The sequence below is a fragment of the Mangifera indica genome, chromosome 11 (assembly GCF_011075055.1).
Source record: "Mangifera indica cultivar Alphonso chromosome 11, CATAS_Mindica_2.1, whole genome shotgun sequence".
NCBI classification, from domain to species: Eukaryota; Viridiplantae; Streptophyta; class Magnoliopsida; order Sapindales; family Anacardiaceae; genus Mangifera; species Mangifera indica.
The window spans coordinates 2,728,184-2,752,250 of NC_058147.1; the positions used below are offsets into that span (position 1 = coordinate 2,728,184).

The following is a 24,067-nucleotide window of genomic DNA, read 5'->3' on the forward strand; positions in this document are numbered from 1 at the left end:
TATTAATTTTTGGTTACAAATACTGCATTGAATATAATCACAAAAATAGACACTTTTCCTGTGATGACAAATGAGATTAAATTAATTCTTTAGAATTTAATTTAAACAAAAAATTAATAACTTTTATTTTCTTAAAAAAATAATTCGTTTACAATCTATCCCCCACAATCACAAACACGTTCATTTAGACAAGGCCGCGGCAGCCCACAGGCCATGCAGGACGTGTCCAGAGCCTTGGGGCAAGGCCCTTGGATGGGCCCAACATGTAAAAAAATTAAAAATTCTAAAATAATTAAAAATTTGAAAAAAACATGAAAATATATAATTTTATGAATAACCACAACAACACACAGGTAGGTCAGCTAAGAACCATGAAAACACAAATGATAGGCACATAAAAGACATGAAGTTTACAAAGGATCACATGTCAAGTCTAATAGTTCTCCATAAATAGTGGGAATAAAAAGCAAGTCATTGGCAATTAGCAAGCATTTGTAAAGATGCTCATCTCTCTTTCTCTTGAAAAGTATTGTACAACATTTAGAAACCTACTTTACAGGTCAATATACAGAGCTGAATTTCAACATCTGATGTACAGCTAGAGGTTAAAAGAATAAGGGAATGATGTACAAGCTATGGTTAAGTGAAGAATACAATTTACAGAATGCTACCTAACTGGTTCGTTAACATGCTGTCTTCGGATCAACGAAATTTGTTCCCCACAATCACTTCTAAATCAATGCGCACCTCCAAAACTCCACCCCAGTATAATTATCACAGAAAAATTAAAAAAAAAGAAAAAAACCTCAACAAAGTGAGTTGAGAAGCATCTTCATGTATGGTTGGATTTCAGCTTATCCAAAAATTCTAAAATTTTTACATAAGAAGGATCTGTCCGACCGAGCGGTTTGCATGAATTTATATGATCTGTCGACTCTAATACCTGTTTCAAAAAAACAAGGAACAACATTAAGGGAACACAAAGGACAAAATTAGGGGAAAACAATTATGACATATTTTTACACTTTCAACCAAAATCCATGTCATTCTCATAATTGGCAAGGTTCGAAGCCAAGTTATTAAATTAAACAAGTGCAACCTGAATTCATGGGGAAAATTATTACTACCCTGATCATCTCCAACTTCCCACGAGACGACAAGAAACCCACCAAAAAGAAATTGGATCCTACAGTTTTTCAGCAAATTTTCTACAAAACTACCTTAAATTTAATCGCCTAATGATCATGCCTCTGAGGAATTTTGTTTTCTCAGAGCACGATGTCATTCATTAGCTAACCATTTTAACTAAAAAAATAGATTCACAGTGTTTAAAAAAAAAAATATGGCTACAGATAACAGTCAGAACACATCAATTGCATCACAAGTATATGCATACATGAGAAGGGAATGGCACTCAGGGTTTTTTTTTTTCAACACAAAATTAAAGCCAATGATATGTTGGCAGGCATGCCCTGTCTACTGGCTGATTAATACTTGCATTTACTCAACATCTACTGCAGAGACATTGACAATCTTGATCTATGAATCTGAGCTCATTATTTATATTATTATATAAGTGCATCCCCTTATCTTCAGAGAAATGTATATATTAATCACTTACAACAAGTTCTCCAAATCCAGGATATGCTGATTCAATCGGTACAATTTCCGCACGGAAGGCCCATCCTCCATAACCTTCAACAATTGGAGTTACCTTGGTCTGCAAAACAGTAGTACAAGATTGTGAAGCTTGCAAAGATAAACAGAAAATAACTGACATATGTATGCATGCAGAGGGAGACTAATTTCAGGTAGAGTGTTGATCTATTACCTCACAGAAACTAAGGACTTCAAGCATCCCTTTCTTATGCAGTTGACGAATATAGTCATTAAGTTCTATTAATCTTGGAGAACCACTTCTTAATTCCCCGATCTAAGAAAAAACAACCATCCAATGTAATTATCATTAGTTTATGTATATATATATTTTTTAAAATACAGCCAACCGAGAATTAATGAAAAATATTAACTGTCATTATAGAAATCATAAACTCACAGTTGGAGCTGGGCGAAGCACAAGGCCCATTCGCCAAGGCATGTCTGCCAGTTTGCTTCCAAAATGTGGGCAACTGTAAAAAACCTGTAATCATGGTGAACACCAATACAATAAAATAAGCAGAAAATATCTAGCTGTCAAGGTAAGTATCAAATTATTCAGTGAAGATGTATACAATTCCAGCTGTGTTTTTCACAAAATCATCAATATTTTCTGCTTTTGCTTTATGCAACATCTGCTTGACAACCAGACCCCCCATGCTGCAAGAAGGCAAAAGTCATTATGCTAAAAAACATATATGAACTACCATATGAACGTGTTATGAACAAGAATTTCTATCAAAATAGTAAATATCAAGTATATAATTTTTGTGGACTATGGAGAACCTGTGTGTCACAAACACAACCGGGCGGTTTCCTATACCCGCAGCAACAAGCTTCTCCAGCAGCATGGAGCTCACTTCCTGCACATTTCAAGCATGTAGCAATTAAAGCACGATATTTACATGTTTAAAGACTTATGTTGAAACTGCTTATATACAAAGGAAATTATCTTATTTAAAAATGCAGAAACAATTAGCAATACAAATAAAAATTAAATAAGATTTCTATGGCATGTCCGAGAAACAATGATGGCTTTATTTACATGAACTATGATGAACCTAGCTTGAAGAAGAACTAGATCTAGAAAACACAGTTACTTTTAACCTCAAAAAGTCCATCCCTTAACAAGGTCCTGAAATAGTTAAACTGACGCCAACCAAGCCCCGGAGTAGACAGGCATAAGTGGTTATACACACGATGAACTAAGGAATTCCTGTATTACAAGTTTATGCTAGTCTCCAAAATTCATCCAAACACACACACACACACACACACACATGCTGCTAGAAAAATCAGATGGTTGATGCCTATATATTTTACTAACATAAGAAGAGGTTCTTCTAGCAACCAAACAGTACAAACCTGAAGTGGCAGGCTAGCTCCAGACCATTGTGTAAGATTTGTCTGCATCAAATTTTAATCAACAGTCAAAAGAATAAAAGTGCAAATCACCTAGCCAAAGAAATAACATCAAATAAAGTGGAGATACTAATCAATGGTAATGCCATTCACCTAGAAGAATTCCTGGTGGAAAAGAAACTTTTATCATACTGAAAACAAACCTTGTATTTGAGAGAAAACAAGCGAGCATGAGGGAAGTCAACTGAAAGCCATTCACCTGGCCAAAATGTGCCTAGCTTCCCAGCTTCCTGATCAATCTTCTCCACCAAACCAGACTTTGTAGATACTTTGTCCTCGGAAATGCGCCATGTCTTATAAGGTCCACCACGCAACCCATGGACAAAAACAATATCTAGTTGGGGAACCTCTGATTTTGGGCTGTTCTGTGATGCATTGACAGAACTAGACAAGTTACCATCATTTGAAGCTCCGGTTACAAGTGTACCCTCACTGTTAAGAGAATCAGACTCACCAGATGGCTTATCTCTCTGAATATCATCTTGATCTTTATTTTCAGGACACTTCCAGTGGGGCAGTTCAGGGTTAATTAAGAATATCTTGTCATTATAATGAGGACAAATTCTACTTTTATTTGCGGTATCTGTTCCAAGAACATTACCTTTGGCAGAATCTCCACCAACTTGGTGGTTGCAAAATATATTTAACAGAGTGGCCCTAGCATAACTTTGAATTTTAAGGTCACCGCAACCTTGGATCTTTCCATTTGCACAATCCTCAAGCCACTTACACCAAGTTTCATCAGCTATAACAGCCTTCTGGACATCAGGAAGCACTGAAAGGACAGTTAAAAGCCGAGCTGCATGCCTTCGAATGTGAGCAGTTGGGGGAACTCGGACACTCAATGGATTATTTGCATCTGAAATAGTTTTAGATGCTTCACCAGGAACATCTGAAACCCTCTTTTCTGCCTCTAGAGCTCTTGAAGCATCATAAGCTTCCATAGCAGCAAGCCTCTCATAATCGTCATGTAACAAAAAGCGTTTCAGCAAGCTCAAAATCCCAAAATTGGCTAATTTGTTCTGACATACAGAATCTTCATCACAAAGTTCTGTCAGTGCTTTGATACCCTTAAGTGTTGCTAGAGCAGAATCTGTGGCATCAACTTTAGGTAAACTATCTTTCTTCAAATTTTTAAAGAGTCCTGCAAAAGGTTCCAAAGAAAGAAGATCTGCCAGTGGAAACGTTTCAACAGATTCAGCAGTTGTCCCCATTTGCTTTCCAGCCAGATTAACAACAGCACCTGCCAATTGATTAACAGTCTGTGTGGCAAAAAGGACATTTGACTGATCAATCTGAGTCTGCAGAACTCACGAAAAAACTTTAATCAGTTGTAGGGATTAAAGAGTTTTGAAAAAATAAATAAATAAAAGACTAAACTTGTAGCTGTAGAACATATTCGGTATGAAACATCATTTTGATGGTAAAAATTCAACAATGAAACAACATATCCATACCTTCACTTTATCACTTTTAGGTGGTGTGCCACGTTTATTAGTGGATGTCTTGCAGTAATCCAGGATTTCATTTAGCAAAATAGCTAACCATCCTTGAGAAATGGGTATGGATGATGGCCCATACTCTTCAAGAATGCATGTTAAAATTCTTGCAGCTGAAGACCGGGTCGTGTCAGAAGAGGAGTTTCCAAAAACCCAAGGAATCAATATGCCAGACCATTTTTCACTTTCTTCAAGAGATAGATGCATGTCCCCAGTGGAAAGCAATTTCAAAGCCTTTGCCAAGGCTTCTTGTACCTCCTTATGCTTTATTGTACGCTTGGCTGCGTCTCTCATCAACTGAAGACCTTTTTCCATCACTACCTTTTGTGCAAGAGGGCTTCTCTCTATAGAAACTGAAAAAGCAGATAATGCCACCAGAGCCAATGGAATGTCTTCATTCTTACTTGCCTGAGAAAAAGTTGAAAGAAGACTGGAACTCCAATCAGAAACAGAGTCATTTAGTGGCAGATTACAATCCTCCAAGAGCAAACGGGCCACCAAACTCCCATGCCATTTCACAGATCTCTCAGGTGCTGTTAAAGCACTCATGACAGCGTACCCATCTTGATCCAATTCTTGAATATGAGATCTGTTGGTCCCTGATGCCATTGCCCAATTGGCTAATGCCCAAGCAGCAAAAGGCACTGCAACATGTTGACAATGCAAGTCATCCCACAGACCAGGAACAACAGAAGCAGACAAATTCTCTTGTGCTGATGAACTACCATGCTTATTTAGCAAGGCAAGGGTTTTAGGAGCACTTCTAACCGATTCTACTTCAACATCATCAGAGTTTCCCAATCCCATAAGCTCACTAGTCCTTGAAAGCCCTAAAACTGTTGTACCTTCAAGAATTTTAATCCCTATCCCCTTCATTCCTTTTCCACCACCATCATCGTCATCATCATTTCTATGTGGCTCATCAAAATGCATTCCACCTTCCTCAATAACTTCTATAGCTGCTGCAATATCCCTTGTTTCAGCATTTCCTGGCAGTGATGGGATAAATGATGCCTTTTCTAAACTATCACAGTTGGATGTGACAACATCCATGATGGCAGCCACAAGCATGCTCCTACCTTTCAGAGAATCAGAAATATCGAATGAACTATGTCGTGAATGCTGTTCCCATAGAAAAAATCAATGGTAAAACACAATTCTCAAGCATCAACATTATCAGGAGTAAAACATTCCATGACCATGCCCAGGATATCAATAATACTGATAATTATCGCTTAAGAAATCCCACATAATTTTCTGTATAATTTTAGTATTAGCACCAAAATTTGACCAAAGAAACAATTCGGATTAAACGTAAGCATATCAGCAATGTTATTTCCTACTCTGATTCTCAACTGGAAATACACACAAATGACAGGTATATCAGCATTTGGACACCAACGTTACACTGTTAGTACGTCCCTAAAGAGTCAAATCAACACTAATTGTCTTTTCTATTGAAACATATGAAATGTGGATTAATCATGTTATGCCTTCTTTATTTGTCTGTGTTCGTTCATGAAAAAGGAACATTTACAAGAGCTAGATAATTTTTAGTCAACAATTTCAAATATTTCATCCATTACTCCAGTTTGAACTTCACCAAATTAAAAAAAAAAAAGCTTTAAAATATCAAAAGCAAGCAAAATAAATACATACTGACCTTTTTCGACCTAGGCTGACACGAAAAAATAAACCTCAACAAATTAGGCACAGCACAAGGCCGCCCTAAAACATCCTTAGACACATTAGGATCAGCAATCAAGTAAGCAAGCGCCCTTGCCGCCTCCGCCTGAGTCCCACACCCATCCGTACCAACCGCCACCGTCTCCAACAACCAATCAACCACTTTCCCTCCTCCCGCACCCACAATCGCCGCCCTCCGCGCTGCATTTGCCGCTGAAATATCCGCTAGCAGCGCCGCCACCCTTAACTCGAATCCCGCCCTCACCTCGTGATTCGCAGTCGACAAAACCGAACTCAGAGATTGCCACAAAATCGAAGCCGCGATGCCCGTGTGCTTTACATGGTTAATAACTCTTCTAAATGACTCGTTTGACTTATGAAACGTTCTTTCAATTACTTCGTGAATTGGATTAGTATTTCTCTTATTGTTATCGTTAGAGTTGTCGTTGGGGAAAAAAGCGACGGAAGCGATCAGTGCGGAGAGGACGGTAGCGGAGATGGAAAAAATAGAAGTTCTCGAGAGTGAGGAATCATTGGGGGTGGATAGAGGAGAAAGAGAATTCTGAATAAATTGAGGTGAGATCGGTGGCGGCGGCGGCGATAGTTGAGGGGCATTTTGGGGATTTCTTATATTATTAGGAGTTTCGGTGTTGTTTTTAGAGGAGGAAGAGATATGACGACGGAGAGGGAAACGATAATAAGGGCGGCGTATCAGACAGAGACGGATCATCTTCTTCTTTTTATTATGTCGGTAGAAATCGAGGAAGATCTTAGCGTTTGGTTTATGCTGGCTTGCGGTAAAAGATTGCAAGGCGAGTATGGCGGGAGGAATTTTCGCGATTTGTACGTGAAGTATGAATTTTGACAGACCATTAGGGACCATCTACCAAATAGAATTTTCCCGGAGAATATCCGAACCTTGCACTGCAAGAGAAAATTTAAAATTAGCGGAAGCTTAAGTTATCAATTTATTGGGCTTTGACGGCCCAATAAGATGTGGTTTTCAAGGATCAATTTATTGGGCTTTTCGGCCCAATAAGATGTGGTTTTCGAGGAACAGTTTTTTGCTTCACTAACCATGGGCTTCTTTCCAGTTTGCTTGAGTCCTTTGACTATAGGGTAACTAACACAATATCCATATATAAAAGGCCAAAGACTATTTCCCAACGAGGTATGTTGCAATCTCAAGTTTTCACCCTTTAACTATAGAAATATCAAATACCCATTTATGATCGATTAAATTTAACAAAACCCTAACGTCTGAAAATTTTATCTCTTTTTGCCCCCATAAACTTTAAAAACTAAAATTTTTCTCTAGCCTAAGTTTTAAAAAATAACAGTTTTACCCTAGAGTTTCGTTTTGAAATCTCCGGTAACATCTTCGACTCCATTGCCGATAGTCTCTCCCTCCTGAAGCATAATCTCTTTCTGATGATATTTTTCTTCCCATTTGGACGCTCGATCAGTGTCGGAGAAACCTTGAGAGACGTAAAACTTCGTCAGAGAAGACGAAGACGAAGACGAAGACAAAACTGTTGTCTTCGTCTGGGAAGATGGTTGTCTTCTCAAAAGTCCCAAGGCTTCTCCGACGCCGATCGAGTGTGCAAATGGGAGGAAAGAGATCATCGGAAGAAGATGATGCTTCGGGAGGGAGAGGCCGTCGACAATGGAGCCGAAGATGTCATCAGAGATTTTAACACGAAAACCTAGGGTGAAACTGTCATTTTTTAAAACTTAGGTTGGAGGAAAAATTTTAGTTTTCAAAGTTTATGAGGACAAAAATAGATTATATTTTAGTTTATTTTTTAATATTATAGAGAAAATAACAATTTTACCTTTACTATAATTAATTTTAACTACTCATAGGTAGGTGTTTAATATTTCCATAGTTAAAAGGTGGAAACTTAAGATTACAGCATATCTTGGGTGGGAAATAGTCCTTTGGCCTATATAAAACTATGCAAACAAATTTTACTAATTTTTTAGAGATGGTAATAATGAAGGATAAAGTTGAATACCCTATTCTTTATCCCTGTCCTGACAAAGAATTTCAATCTCTGTTTTTGTCCCATCTCTATTAGGGAATGATAACGATTCTCCATTCTTTTTTTGTTGAAATTTTTTTTTTCATCTCTTATCCATTGAGAAAAATCTCCTTTCGTCCCCATACCCAGGGGAAAAAATCTCTTTTATAGATAATTTGAATGCAATATAAATATATTAAATAATAAAATTAATTAAAATTAAAGTCAACCTATTTCAAATTTAATAAATAATATATGTTAATCACTTTAATATACACAATAAAAACATAAATAAATTTTAAGAACATAAATAATATGAAACTAAAAAGATATGTCGGTATTTTAAGTAAAAATATTAATATAAAGGGCTAGGACAGGGGTGAAAGTATTTCTGTTCTCAATTGAGGAGATATTTTTTGTTTTTGTCTCTATCCTCATCTCTTTTCCTTTTTTATTTTTATTGGAGAATCCTCTCTCCGTTAGGGTTAGAACTCTAAATTTGAATCAAAATTATCATATTTATAATTTATTTATACGAATTGATATAACAGTATCTATCAAGTTTTAAATATCTAATTAAATATTTAGATGATATATTATTATGTGAGTAAAATTTATAATAAAATAATATTCAATTATATAATAACTTATCTAAATATTTTATTGAATATTCAAATTTGGGTACACGCAAAATCCCTATTATCCTGCCACCATGACAAAAAAATCATAAAGCAGCTATTTTACCATGCTTGGACGAGCGAATTTAGGCAAAATCCTGCGTCATTTTCTCCTTTCATGATAAACTGAGAAAATCAAGCTGAAGCTGGATTTTCGTTTTCAAGATGAGTATGGATGGTTGCGAAAAATGGGGAAAATAATAAATGTTTGCTTTGAAGCTTCTTCCGCTTCCAATCTCCACGGAACTCGTTAGCTGTGTTGCTGCAGAAACGGGCTTTTTTCGGAACTCTTCCTTGTTAATGTGGCAAATATTCACATTTTCAGATTAAATCTTCTCTCAATTATAAAACTCAGGAACTGAGAAATGACTAATTATCAAAAAATGATCTCATTTACTTGTTCAGCTAGCTGATGTTGATGTCAGGCAGCGTCGATCAATGGTTCCTTTTGCTGTTGTCTAATAGAAGAATGACGTGAAAAACAGAAGTTAGGCTCATGCACAATAAGAAGAGCACGTAAGTAACTTAACCTTCATATGTAAGAGGAAATATTGTTCACTAAATTATATGTGATTTTATAAGAAATTGGGTAGAAATTGAAATGATGTCGTGCATTCCTTATAGTAACAAACAATTCTCACGCAAGAAAATTCTGTCTTCAAGATATTACCAATCGCATGGATACTTTTGAATCAATTGAACTGTAAATCCATGCTATAAATACGTTGTTGATTGATCAAAACCTTCACCCTTTGATCAAATTAACTTCAGCTTTTAGTGTATTGTCTTCCCATTGCTAGTTTTGAGATGCACAGAATACCATCTTCCCTTCTTCCCATCCATGCCCCAACTTATGGGAATCTGATCACTGTTCTCAGTATAGATGGTGGTGGTATAAGAGGGATTATCCCTGCTACAATACTTGCTTTCCTCGAAACTCAACTTCAGGTATTCGTTGAATCATGCATACGTATATATGAACCTTATCCATGCTATGTCAGAGTGGGCATATATGCATAGTATTAATACATTTTGTGACTGTCTCTGAGATCGATTCAGAACTTAGGGAACACCAACTACAATTTGGCATAAATTCTGTGTATGCAGGAGCTGGATGGGGAAGATGCCAGACTTGCAGACTACTTCGATGTGATCGCAGGGACAAGCACCGGTGGCCTTATAACTGCCATGCTGACGGCTCCAAATGAAGATAATCGACCTCTCTTTGCTGCCAAGGATATCAAACAATTTTATCTCGACCACTGCCCCAAAATCTTTCCTCAACAGAAGTAGTTCTTTTAACTGCTGGATTCTTTCTTCTCTTTTTTGTTATTGCTAGCTTCACCTAAATAATGGAAATATTTCCATGCGAACATTTATGTTTATAACTCATTAAACCGGTTGAATTACAGGGGTATATGGGGCTCAATTAGAAAGATGTGGAGATCATTTAAAGGACCAAAATATGATGGGAAATACTTCAACTGGTTGGTAAGGGATAAACTAGGAGAGACTAAATTGCATGACACCCTGAGCCATGTTGTGATTCCAACTTTTGATATCAAACGTTTGCAGCCAACCATTTTCTCTACTTATGAGGTATATATGTAACTCTCTTTATATATTTTTTCGTTGTTCTATGGCACATTGTTAAGTGATGTGATGCCCTTATTTACATAAAAATTTAACTTTCCATATACAGGTGAAAAGATCTCCATATCTGGATGCTTCACTAGCTGACATATGCATCAGCACTTCAGCAGCCCCAACATACCTTCCTTGCCACTACTTCGAGATCAAAGATCATGAGGGAACCATTCGAGATTTCCATCTTGTTGATGGTGGTATAGCTGCAAACAATCCGGTATGTTACCTTATAATTTCTGTGGAAATCTCTTTGAAAAAAAATAGAACCCAGAACTAATTATTACTTGTTGGAACAAAATTACAGGCTTTAGTTGCAATAACCCAAGTGACCAAACAAATCTTTGATGAAAATCCCGATTTCTTCCCAATTATGCCCATGGACTGTGGCCGCTTTCTAGTGATCTCAATAGGCACTGGCTCACCAAAGATAGAGCAGAAATACGATGCCGAAGAGGCAGCCAAATGGGGCACGTTGAGTTGGTTTCTTCACGGTTGTTCCGTTCCATTAGTGGATATGTTCACTCAAGCAAGCGTTGATATGGTAGATTTCCATATTTCTGTGTTGTTCCGAGCACTTCATTCTGAAAAAACCTATCTCAGAATTCAAGTACGCTATATATATATATATACTCCAGCTAATTTAATTATTTCATATTAAGCTTTTGAATCTACTAAACTTTTTCATCAACGCTGTATCAGGATGATACATTGACTGGAAAAGAATCTTCGGTGCACATTGCCACGGGCGAAAACTTGGACAGGCTTGTGCAAATAAGTGAAAGGCTATTGAAGAAACCGGTTTCCAGGGTGAACTTTGAGACGGGGTTGTGCGAGCCAGTTGAAAATGGTGGCACTAACGAGGAGGCTCTAAGGAAGTATGATAAGAAACAAGAATACTATTACATCATTAGTCATCTGTGCACATATAATTTTGGTTTAACTGATTTCTTTATTTTTACTATAATTTTTTATTTTTCAAAGCATGAACCATGCTAACAAAATTATGCGTTCTACCCAGATTTGCAAAATGCTTTCTGAAGAGAGGAGACTTCGAGAGACCAAATTATCAAAAACCAACAGGGAATTTGTTTGCGGAACCCGTTCAACTCCACAATAGAAGATAAAGCATATCAATTATTCAGAACTCTCCTATGGAGTTGAAAATCATAACATGTAATATTTCTTTATTAATTTAATTCATCTCATAAATAATTAACCATAATATGTTGCTGAATACTGGATGTTTACAGTTAAAATAATTTGAATTATATAAACGCCTAATTGAGCTGGTTTTTATGGTGTTTTATCAGATTTTTGTTGTGAATGGACATGCATAGGTTCAGTTAAGGTTACGATGAATATATAGACTGGATTAACGGGCTGGCCTTGTTTGAAGAGAGGACAGCGGGGTTCTTAGTATACAAAGCCCTAGGTTTTATACTAAATACACCAATCTGACCTCTAATCACAGGCCTAAAATTACACAAAAAGCTACTACCAAAGGTTTCATGCCAGTTAAAAGAGGCTCATAGAACTTACAACCCACCTCAAATTTAATATGCAAAATTAGGGACCAATTGATCTTGGGTTATTATGACTAATGGGTAAAATTATAACTTCTATCCGGAACAAAACCAGTAAGCAGTTGTGGAATATTAGAATTTTTAAAGTGAAAATCTAAATTTAAATATCTATCATACTTATAAAACCTTGATTTGTTTTATTACATGATTATAGATTCGGTTATTGTGTCTTAGGATTTATTTGTCCAACTAATTCGGGCGGAGTTTCTTGATTACACAAAAAAAAAAAAATTGTAACTCACTGCCTATTGGAAAAAATCATCAACAAGTTTCAAGAAATAATCTTATAGACTTGATGATAGGAGCAAGGAAAATTATTTACTAAAAGCAAAAGAAGATTTAACCATACCTAAAAATTTAAGTTAATCTGAGAAGTGCTACGTGTAGCTTATCTAGATGAAAAATTGAAAGAATGAATTACATTTTCCCGTTCAAGGTTTGACCTCAACATCCTTTTTCACCCTTAATTAATTGGCAAATACATTTTTCCACTAAAAGTCAAATTCTTTTAATGAAAAAATTAGAAAGTGAAATTTTCATTTTGTTCCCATTATTTCATTTTTTAAAATTATTATATAACTTTATAATATCCTCAGATATTTTTCAGGGACATTTATATCTTTGAGACATTTTCAGTTTTACATCTTACCCCATACAAATAGTATCTCCAGATTTTCAAGGCAAAAATCATTACTGTTAACTCCAAATCATGAGTAGATTGCTTGAATAAAAAGACTACATTGTTTACATGAACAGTAATTACTGTTTTTTGCCACTAATTTTTTTTCCATATTTTGACTACTTTGTCTGATAAATCATAAGTGTTGTTATAACTCGTTGAAAAACTCATTGAATACTCTTTTCAATTATGTATAGTTTGTGTAAATTGGAGACCGTTTGAAGTGTTAAATTGCTTGAATAAAAAGACTGCTCTATCAAATGAATAATAACTAAAGTTTATGGAAAGAAAGAAAGGAAAGGAAATAAAGGAGAGAAAAAGAAAGAAAGGAAATTTGGGACTCAGAAGTCAGAGGTTGTCCCAAGAGTATGGTCTAATAGGTTATGGATATACAGTAGTATTCCACGTGCCTAAAGAGAAAGAAATGGTCCAAGCACGAGTTTTAGTTTTAGATGAAAGCAAGATAAATAATAGATAATGCATGCATGCTACAAACTATGAAGGGGCATTTTATGCTACACCACTCGTGGTAAGGTACGTCCGTAGTAGGACATAGACCCGTAGTAGGGTCTACTCACAATAGAGCATGCTCGTAGTAGAACACAATTCAAATTCTGAGATGGTGTAGTGAGAGAAAGAAAGAGAGCTCGAGCTAGAAAAGTATCGAATCCCTATAGTCAGCTTCCAAAAAGTATCAGATAGACATCATATGGGATAAAGTGTGACCCAAATAGTGAAAGATAAGCCAGATTATTCCTTTAAAGTGAGATAGTTTACTTATTTCTTTCCTTTACTGGGTTTTCTATTCCTTCACTTCATTTCCTTTTATGATTGTAGGTACAGGTGATCAGAGTAGTTATGAGGCAAGGTCGGGTCAGCGAGGATAGATTCAGGCTGAAGCAGTTTATCTCTACTTTATGTTATATTTAGGGGTATGTACATGATTACTTCATGATCTCAGATGCTTTCAGATGAGTTTTTTTATACGTGATATATACATCTTTTGTTTGCTTCCAAAGTTTTAGTTTTCATAAAACAATTTTTGAACACTCAAATGAGTTTATTTTAAAGTTTTTGTAAATAGACGCTCCAGATATTAATTAGTAATATTTTTCCTTCGGAAGACAACATTTTTTAGAATGATAGGTTGTACTAAACGCCAAATTAGTACCTAAGGATCTCTAAAGACTCTTCTAGAAAGCTAATACAAATCTCATATCACAATCAGATACTATAGTCCTGGGTACCCCATGTAATCCAACAATGTTCGTAACATATAATCTCCCCAGTTGATCTGTGGTAGTATTATCTTTGATGGATAGGAAATAAGCTGACTTGGTTAATCTATCAATAATCACTCAAATAACATTACATCCATTCTAAACTCTGGGGAGCCTATTGATGAAATCTAAAGAGATATGCTCCTATTTCCATTCTGGAATAGGCAAAAGTTGAAGCAACCTTAAAGGTCTCTAGTGTTCGGTCTTTGATGTTCAGTCTTTATCTGCTGACAGGTAAGACATCTAGTAACAAACTCACTTATATCCCTTTTCATGTCTGACCACCAATAATGTCTTTTTAAATCCTGATACATCATTACACCCTCAGGGTAGGCAGCGTAAAGAGAACTATGAGCCTCTACAAGAAGTTTGTGTCTCAATTTAACTATTTAGGGAACATGCACTCAATATCTGAATTTGAGAACTCCATTTGATACTTAAAAATTTGTCTTGAGACCTTCTTTAACTTTTTGAATCTTCTATTGACACCACTCATCTCTTATCTTAAAAGTTAGGGATCATCCCAAAAGTATGATCTGATAGGTTATGGATACACAGTAATACCCCATGTGCCTAAAGAGAAAGAAAAGACCCAGACACGAGTTTTAGTTTTAGATGGAAGCAAAATCAGTAAGATATAATGCATGCATGCTTCGAATTATAAGAGGACATTTTATGCTATATAGCCCACAGTAGGGTACATCCGTAATAGGACATAGATCTACAGTAATGTATGCTCGCAGTAGAACATACTCGTAATATAATACAATTCAGATTCTGAGATGGTATAGTAAGAGAAAGAAAGAGAGCTCCAGCCTAGAAAAATATCAAATTCATATAGTCAGCTTCTAAAAAGTATGAGATAGGTGTCAGATGGGACAAAGTGTAACCCAAATAGTAAAATATGAGCCAGATTATTCCCTCAAAAAGAGATAGTTTACTAATTTCTTTTCTTTTACTGGGTGTTCTATTCCCTCACGTTGTTTCCTTTCATGATTGTAAGTACAGGTGATCGGGGTAGCTATGAGGTAAGGTCGGGTCAGTAAGGATAGATCCAAGCTAAAGTAGTTTGTCTCTGGTTTATATTACATATGTATGGCTTTTTTCAGATATAATTTTTAGATAGTTGTATAGTTGTATCTAAGAGTATGATATATACATCTTTCAGATGATTACTCCATGATCTCAAATACTTTCAAATGAGTTTTTTTTTATATATGATATATACATTATTTGTTCGCTTCTAGAGTTTCAGTTTTCACAGAACAATTTCTGAATACTCAAATGAGTTTATTTTAAAATTTTTGTAAATAGACACTCCAGATATTAATTAATAATATTTTTTCTTCAAAGGGCAATACTTTTGGAGAGGGATGTAATAAACCTCGAATTAACAAAAATTAAAAACAACTCTTTATATATCCAAATCATATAAAAACCTACTTATTTTACTTTTTTTTTTTGTTACTCTTACCTTATTCTTCTTCTCTTTCCATAGATAGGAGTGTCAATGACATGCAATCTTATATTTGAGAGTACATTGTAATTTTTAAAATATTAGGGGTGATAATGAAATTTTTTAGGATTCTAAAAATTCAAAAAATTTCAAAGGTGTTTTTGAAAATTTAAAATCTTAATATTCTCTCAATAGTTTTAAAAATAAGAATCATACCCCAAAGAATTAAATAGAATGTAATACATTAAAGATATAAATGTCATATTTTAGACTATTGAGTCTATAATAGTAGTTTTAAAATATATAGGCGTTTGAAAAGATTTTAAAGATTAATTTGTGAGTTTTAAAACATTTTTAAAGTTTAAATTGTCATGTTTAAAATGTTTAAGTCTGATGCGTAAGACACTTATTTTTTTTCAAAATTAATATATATATAGCAAAACTACTATTTTGCCCTAACGCCATTTAATTTTTTAAATAAAGTCTAATTTTAGGTGAGAAATATTATTTATGTCAACTAGAGATAAATAAGTGTTTTTTCTAAATCAAACCTTAGGTGAGAAAATGTTATTTACTCAATCTAAAACCTCAAAGCATAACAGAAATTTTTGTTTGATTTTGATTTGAGTTGAGGATAGGATTTAGTAGGATTGACCCGTTGGTATTTATTTTGAATACATAATTGGATACATATTTTTATATATTATTAGAAGATTTTAAATTAAAGATAAAATAATATTCAATTATATGATAACATATATAAATATATATTAATTTGTGAATTTAAAATACGTTCATATATGATTGTTCATTGAATGATTTACAAGAATTAAAGCTGTGTTTGGCCTGATTCATGTGATTCACAGTACTTTACCACACAAAATCTTTGAGCTCTCCGCATCTTTTGTCCCTTCTTCATGGGTAAAACGTTCACGTATCTTCCTAATTTTGCACGTGAATCGTCAGGGTAATATCTTGATTTTTATATAGTTAAGGCAGGAGCCATCCGACCATTTACCAACACGTTTCTAAATTATTATCTACATTGAAAAAATCAAACTTTATAATAAATTATTTTTAAGTAAGCTTAGATTCATTACGAGCTAAATTATTTTTCAGTATGGCACGCGTTTCAAAAATACTTTTCATTAATTTCTGTTTATATTATAAGATCTGTCCCCAGCTGGGAATTTAATATGTCACAACACTGCCAATGTATGCATACAGATAAGGGTCCCTAATCCTGTTTAGATTAATTAATTGTTGAAATATAACCATGTGAATTGGATGCATTGCAAGTGTAGCAATCTTCTAGTTCGACTTTGCATCAAAAGTTTAAGCCGGCTGCTTACGTTACTTGAAGAACTGCCAGACAATTGTGCTAATCTCCACCTGTTCCTTCTGTGTCGTACGCACGAATTTACTTAGGACTGCCACGCAATTGTATTCTACTTAACATTATCCAAACAAAATAATAGAAATTACGGTTTTGAAAGCAATTTGATATTGAAAAAATGTATAAAGAAAAATGGTTTTTTGAGAATTTCCCAATATATGTTTGTATAACCTAATATAGTCAATCATACCCTTTTACATTTTTCTTTTTTTTTTTCTTTAAATGATGATTTCATTCGAAAGATAAAGGGAAAATGTTTCCGTATAATTGATTTGTAATTCAAATTTAAACAAGGAAAAAAAAGAATACAAACAAATAAACCATTTCTTCTAAATAGGGGATGTTTACGTAAATATCAAATCAAATTATTGATTTTAATCACTTCTCTAACTGGCATTTTTTAGATGAAGTCAAAAAAGAGTTTCATTGGACAACAGCTAGCCACTTCCTAGTAATATTTTTTATTCATCTAAAGTTAAAAAAATGAAAAAATTATGGAATCATGAAATATAGATTTATACAAAGAAACGTTCCACGGCACGTCCTTTTACAAAAATGGCCGTCATCCATATATTAACCAAAGGAATCAAAGATGTACTGATTTATAATTTTAATTAACTAATTAATTAATTAATTAACTAACTTCCGTACTTGACGTTCTGTAAGCTGCGTGAGCAATTAGCTCATCGTGGTTAGCCAGATGATTTATTTCTATAAAAGACAGGTTAATCTATAGATAGGTTACCCGAAGGAAAATCTATGGATATATACAATGAATTTTGTGGCAAAGCCGCCCAGAAGAAAAACCTTGCACTTAAACTGACCATCGGTTTCATTTTTTGCCTCTTCTTTCTGGCAGAAGAATAACAGTGATTAAGGGAAAAGGACCATTTCCTACCAAATTTTAGTTGAGATTCCAAATTATATCGATGATAGATAAAAAATTTAAATATTCATTTATGAGTTAATTATTATTTAAATTTTTAGTTAAAGGTAAGGGTAAAATTATTATTTTATTTTTAAACTCTAAAACCTAAAAAATTTATATAATTTTTCTCTTAGTTTAGAAAGCCCATAATTACTCTCCCATGATTAAACTTTAAAAAATTCATTTTCCCCTCTTTCTAGGTTTCATCTTCGATGGCTTAGGGACCCGATCGACAATCAGGAAGAAGCAAAAGTTTTCTCCAACGAAGGATGACCATTTATCATCTAGATCGATAAGAAGAGACAAAGGATCTTGATAACATGATGAAGAACAACACTTCATCATTGCATCTGGATAGTTGTCCTTTGTGGTTGGATCTGAAAGATGAGTGGAAAGCTTCGGACATCGGTTAGACTGATGGTGCCAGAGAAGGAAATAAACCTTAAGGGTGAAATTTAAATTTTTCAAATTTTGAAAATGAGTTGAAGTGTTAGTTTTTAAAATATGGAGGGAATGATATAAATTTTAAAGTTTTATAGTTTATGGATAAAATGACGGTTTTATCTCTGTTTCTAACTAAAAATTTAGATGACATTTTGTCCATAGGTAAGTGTTTGAGTTTTTCATTTGTCGTGATATATTTAAGATTAGGCTAAACTTTGGGTGGGAAATAGTCATTTTCCCTAATAATTATTAGGAATTACCAATCGTCTAGGGCTTTCTGAAAGATATATGAATAAATAACGACAAAAGATCCAAAACATGGCTTTTTTAACCCTAAGTTTTTAAAAGTAAAATATACCCATTTTGTGAATTTTCATCTAGTTGAAGTTATGTCCAGGCATAGTGGTTAACTAATTAATTAACTAACTTCCGTACTTGACGTTCTGTAAGCTGCGTGAGCAATTAGCTCATCGTGGTTAGCCAGATGATTTATTTCTATAAAAGACAGGTTAATCTATAGATAGGTTCCCCGAAGGAAAATCTATGGATATATACAATGAATTTTGTGGCACAGCCGCCCAGAAGAAAAACCTTGCACTTAAACTGACCATCGGTTTCATTTTTTGTCTCTTCTTTCTGGCAGAAGAATAACAGTGATTTAAGGGAGAACGACCATTTCCTACCAAATTTTAGTTGAGATTCAAAAATACATTGGGATAGTTAAAAAATTTAAATATTTATTTATGAGTTAATTATTATTTAAATTTTTCCCATTAGATTTTATCTTCGGGTGGGACATAGCCATTTTCCCTGAAAATTATTAGGAATTACCACCGTCTAGGGCTTTCTGAAAGATATATAGATAAATAACGACAAAAGATACAAACATGGCTTTTTTAACCCTAAGTTTTTTAAAGTAAAATATATCCATTTTGTGAATTTTCATCTAGTTGAAGTTATGTCCAGGCATAGTTAGTTGGCACATATCCAGGGTGCATCCTAAAAACTAGAGAAAAAATGAACCACAGATTTTGTGCAAGAGAGAAAACAAACATAAAGAATTGCAAATTTGTTTTTACAAACATGAATCTAGGCAATCCGTGTGATACAAAATCACGATCGTTCGATTTATTTATCGACAGAAAACACAATACAAAGATAGGATGACCATCAATTGATCACTGTACAAGAGTTTCAATGGTACGAGAGGAGGGAAGCCCAATCAATTCCTCTATGTCATCTTCTTAACACATTTAACTCAGATCAAATTTATAATCTGATTTGAATAAGTTGATTTTAATTTGGAGCTCTAAACTGGTAGTTTGGCTCAAAATCGATTTATTTGTTCATTTGATAATATTTTTCATTTACCAATGACACTAATTACTTTTACTCTGTCGACAATCATTCAATATATTATATACATACTCAAACGAATTCAAACTAGATATTATAGTTTTGATTCAAGTTTGAATTAATATTAAATTCGTTGTGGCTCATATTGAGCTCACACCTTCAGATATTAAGTTTTCTCGCGTCATCCAAATTGATTTTTAAATTTAATATCATTGATTTTTTCTTATATTTGATGTGCCGCCTTGTATGAATAAAAATTTAATGCATTAATTAGCTTAACGATTAATTTTCTTGTCTGATTTTTGATGATCCTGCATTTTATAAAGTAGACCTATAACATAAGCCACTTGATGGATGTATAATGATGAAAAATTGAAAAACAGCAGCTGCTGTGCCCGTTGTTAATTGCGACATTCTAACCTACGATTCTCTGGAAGTCAGAGTCTCAACTACAAGTCCCGCATGTTGCAATATATTCATACAAACCAGCATGCCAGCTCTTCTCAGGAATTTTCCTATGAAAGAGGAATAAATTACAGACCCATTTCTTATAAAATATAACTATGAATGTCAAATTTGAACTACGTTTATCCAAAGATAGGATTGACTGACTGTGTTGAGTAGAATTAAGAGCCTATAAATACATGGCATGGGTTTCCAATATGGAGCATTCAAAAGGGCATCATATAGAGCTCATTCTCTCCAAGGCTTTCAAAAACTTATACCTCAATTGTTTCTCCTAAGTCTCTTAAAAGCAATTTCTCCTCGTTTCTGTGTAGTTTATACCTTGATTTTATCTGATTTCTCATGGAAAAAACAATTGCAGCCCTCGAACCTCCAACTTATGGAAACCTAATTACTGTTCTTAGCATTGATGGAGGTGGAATAAGAGGTGTTATCCCAGGAATCATCCTTGCTTTCCTTGAGTCTGAACTTCAGGTAGAGTGTGCAAACTATTAGCTTTATGTTAGAGTTCAACTATGGCTTTTAATAACCACTTTCTAGATAGAGCACAGTTTATCCACGTAATCACGTTGATGTATGAAGCCTTCATGCATGTCAACAATATCCATCTCGGAAGGCGTGTCTACCATGATACTTAACTGTGCATTTTAACCGTGCGTTGCATCGTCCTAATATTGATTAATTAATCACGCTTGCAGAAGCTTGATGGTGAGGATGCAAGAATCGCCGATTATTTTGATGTGATTGCGGGGACAAGCACGGGCGGTCTTGTGACTGCCATGCTGACTGCTCCAAATGAAAAAAACCGACCCCTTTTTGCGGCCAAAGATATCAGGGACTTCTACTTGAATGAGTGTCCCAAAATCTTTCCCCAACCGAGGTAACATTAATTTTGTTGTCCTTCTGTGAGCATCGGGTTCAAGGTTTCATGTTTAACCACATGCCATTTTTTTTCCTTTCTTGTTTGTGCAAACAACAGTTTTCCATTATTTACAAACGCAACGAAGGTCATCAAAGCTCTCGCAGGACCGAAATACGATGGAAAGTATCTTCATAGGCTGGTTAAAGAAAAACTAGGAAATACAAGGCTTCACCAGACGTTAACAAATGTTGTGATCCCTACTTTTGACATCAATCGACTCCAACCGACCATCTTTTCCAGCTACGAGGTTCATTTTTCCTTATGAGATCTTCAATATTTCATCCTTTATATTCACGTTCAATGAATGTGTATAATGTTGCTTCAGCGGTCAAAACTATACTTTTTCCAAAAAATGAACATGTGTTTCTCGTGGAATAGGTGAAACAGAATCAAAGCTTAGATGCCTTATTGTCAGACATATGCATAGCAACCTCAGCAGCACCGACTTATCTTCCTGCACACTATTTTGAAACCAAAGACTCGGCAGGAAAAGTGAGAAGCTTTAACCTGATTGACGGTGGCGTTGCCGCAAATAACCCGGTACATATCTACATGATACACTTTCTGCATATAAACATAGCAATTAATCTTTTTTCTCGGGCATCTGAAATATTAAAAGTCAACTAATCTTGTTCGTTTCTACTTGCAGGCATTGGTTGCTATCGGTGAAGTAACAAAGGTAGTTACTAGGGGAAGTCCTGACTTCTTTCCTATAAAGCCAATGGACTATGGACGGTTTCTAGTTATATCCCTAGGAACTGGCTCGTCAAAAGAAGAAGGAAAATACACGGCGGAAGAAGCAGCAAAGTGGGGTGTACTGGGTTGGTTAACAAGTGATGGTTCCACTCCATTAGTTGATGTATTTACTCAAGCAAGTGCAGATATGGTAGATTTGCACATTTCTGTGGTTTTCCAAGCTCTTCACTCAGAGAAGAACTATCTTCGAATTCAGGTAGCTGCAGCATACATAGAATTTATCATTCAAGTTATTAATTTATCTAACTTTCACAATATTCCATAACTAAAGATCGATTATTCAAAATTTGTGAATGAAAAATACCCAGGATGATAAATTAAATGGGGTGGTATCTTCCGTTGATAAAGCCACAAAGAATAACTTGCAAGACCTTGTCAAAGTTGGAGAAAAACTGTTAAAGGCACCCGTTTCAAGGGTGAATTTGGAATCAGGCATCTTTCAACCCTTGAATAATGACGAGACCAATGAGGAGGCTCTCATAAGGTATAAAAATTATCTAATCATATCTTCAAATTTTGTCTTAAGTTTTGTCTTAGTCATTATGTGATTGGAAATCTTTTACCTTGAAGGTTTGCGAAACTACTTTCCGACGAGAAGAGGCTTCGCGAGACTAGGTCACCATCACCCAATTGACAGGCTCAAGATACATCAGAAATTGATTTCTTGGTGTTACAAATAAGGATGCAAATGCACCATCACAGTTAATTATTTGTTGATTTCTTTGTGTTACAATAAGGATGCAGAAGAAGCTCCACAGTTAATTATTTGATGATTTCTTTGTGTTACAATAAGGATGCGGAAGAAGCTCCACAGTTAATTATATGTTATTCAAGCAAACTGTTTAAATAAATCCCAAATTAATGTGGGATATCGTGTAAGGTTTGTATAGCAAGAGGGGTGGACGTAGAATACTGCAAAACTGTGTATATATCCCTCCGTTTGTATGATTTTTAATTAGTCATTATATTTGGAAAAATCGCATATATTACTACTCAGTTTAGATTACGATCTCTCTGGTCAGGAATGATGCGAGACCAGGTCAACAGTTTGCATTTTATTGACCCAACTGACTCCTATTCCCTTTAAGATACATTGGGAAGACTGGTCAGAGATTACGAAAGGCTTAATTTCTGTAGTTGACCAATTCTTTGCTTCATATGAGCATACAAAGTACCCATAAGCATAATGTTCAGTGATATGATAAACATGTATAAATTTGGATCCCTTTTATATGAGCTTTCTGATTTGACAAATCATTTTAAAGGATAAATAATTGTAATTGTTTAAAATAGCTCAACTAATTAATCATTTTACAAATTATACAATTGTTTAATATTTAAAGCAAAATCACGTTTCAATGCCTTCTTAAAAGGGTAATATTATGCCATTACAGAAAGTTAAAAAAAGGGGCATTCAGCTGAACGAAATTGAATTTGATGAATTAAAAGCCAGCAATTAATAATTTTGAGTGAAACAAAAAGCTTTCATATTCGGGACTATTTGATTATTTGATGTTGACTGGTGTTATCACCATAAGATTCACAGGTCAATACAGATTGTGATTGTTACCTGCTCTCTGTATGGTTATGCCTCATGGTAGATTTATTTGAAAATATGGGAATCTCAAAGACTTTTAACATACTCTGATTTGACAAAGTCCTACACCAAGGAAGATTTATTCAATGGTGATGGGGGTTGGGGGTTGCAATAACTGAAAACCATGAAAAGAGGATGATAGAACGTGGAAAATATTTATGACATTGAAAACTCAAGAATAGGGGAATAGGTGGATGATGTGGACAACATACAGGTGGATGATGTGCATAACATGACATACATGGCATGATGATGTGATCTGATATGGCAAAGTGGCATGTGTGACATGGCATGATGATATGACATGATGACGTGGAGTGCGCATATGGAGTTTCTAAACCATGTAAGATGAATTTTTTTAGCTAGAACTAAAATTCAAATTTCCTTTTTTTTTTTTTTAACTCTTCTATTTAAAGTCAATTTTTTATTTTTATGGAGTTTTGATTACTAAGTGTGTCTTTTAGTTTAGGAAATAAATAGTTTTAGGTATCTATATTTTAGGAAAACTTAATTTTTGCTAAATCTATTAAAATTGTTCTTTAGAATCTTTCCTAAAATTTAGAATTAATAAAGATTTCTTAAATAGTTTTCCTT

At 34.6% G+C, this 24,067-nt stretch overlaps 3 protein-coding genes across 6 annotated transcripts; 2 read left to right on the forward strand and 1 right to left on the reverse strand.

Moving 5' to 3' along the window:
* Window positions 1–474: 474 nt before the first annotated feature.
* Window positions 475–7,182, reverse strand: LOC123229707. 3 transcript variants are annotated; one of them, XM_044655622.1, is made up of 10 exons: window positions 6,241–7,182; window positions 4,536–5,699; window positions 3,222–4,379; window positions 3,022–3,063; window positions 2,443–2,519; window positions 2,232–2,316; window positions 2,057–2,140; window positions 1,832–1,933; window positions 1,622–1,720; window positions 475–943 (listed from the first exon to the last, which is right to left on the reverse strand). In XM_044655622.1, the coding sequence occupies exons 1-10, from the start codon at window positions 7,144–7,146 to the stop codon at window positions 833–835; spliced, it is 3,828 nt and encodes a 1,275-aa protein (XP_044511557.1). In that variant the 5' UTR covers window positions 7,147–7,182; the 3' UTR covers window positions 475–832. The 3 variants fall into 3 exon arrangements, 2 of the variants coding, with proteins under 2 accessions (XP_044511557.1, XP_044511558.1); XM_044655623.1 differs by having other exon boundaries at window positions 4,536–5,656; window positions 6,241–6,377; XR_006504929.1 differs by lacking the exons at window positions 475–943; window positions 1,622–1,720; window positions 1,832–1,933; window positions 2,057–2,140 and having other exon boundaries at window positions 2,252–2,316; window positions 3,278–4,379.
* Window positions 7,183–9,717: 2,535 nt separating this feature from the next.
* LOC123229995 (patatin-like protein 2) lies at window positions 9,718–11,833 on the forward strand. 2 transcript variants are annotated; one of them, XM_044656079.1, is made up of 7 exons: window positions 9,718–9,912; window positions 10,072–10,253; window positions 10,377–10,563; window positions 10,667–10,828; window positions 10,916–11,218; window positions 11,311–11,486; window positions 11,630–11,833. In XM_044656079.1, exons 1-7 carry the CDS (start codon window positions 9,772–9,774, stop codon window positions 11,733–11,735), a joined length of 1,257 nt encoding a protein of 418 aa, XP_044512014.1. In that variant the 5' UTR covers window positions 9,718–9,771; the 3' UTR covers window positions 11,736–11,833. The 2 variants fall into 2 exon arrangements, with proteins under 2 accessions (XP_044512014.1, XP_044512015.1); XM_044656080.1 differs by having other exon boundaries at window positions 10,916–11,152.
* An 8,580-nt stretch (window positions 11,834–20,413) lies between these two features.
* LOC123229093 (patatin-like protein 2) lies at window positions 20,414–22,872 on the forward strand. The gene is made up of 7 exons (XM_044654672.1): window positions 20,414–20,672; window positions 20,897–21,078; window positions 21,178–21,367; window positions 21,499–21,660; window positions 21,770–22,072; window positions 22,185–22,360; window positions 22,447–22,872. The coding sequence occupies exons 1-7, from the start codon at window positions 20,541–20,543 to the stop codon at window positions 22,508–22,510; spliced, it is 1,209 nt and encodes a 402-aa protein (XP_044510607.1). The 5' UTR covers window positions 20,414–20,540; the 3' UTR covers window positions 22,511–22,872.
* The last annotated feature ends 1,195 nt before the right edge of the window (window positions 22,873–24,067 follow it).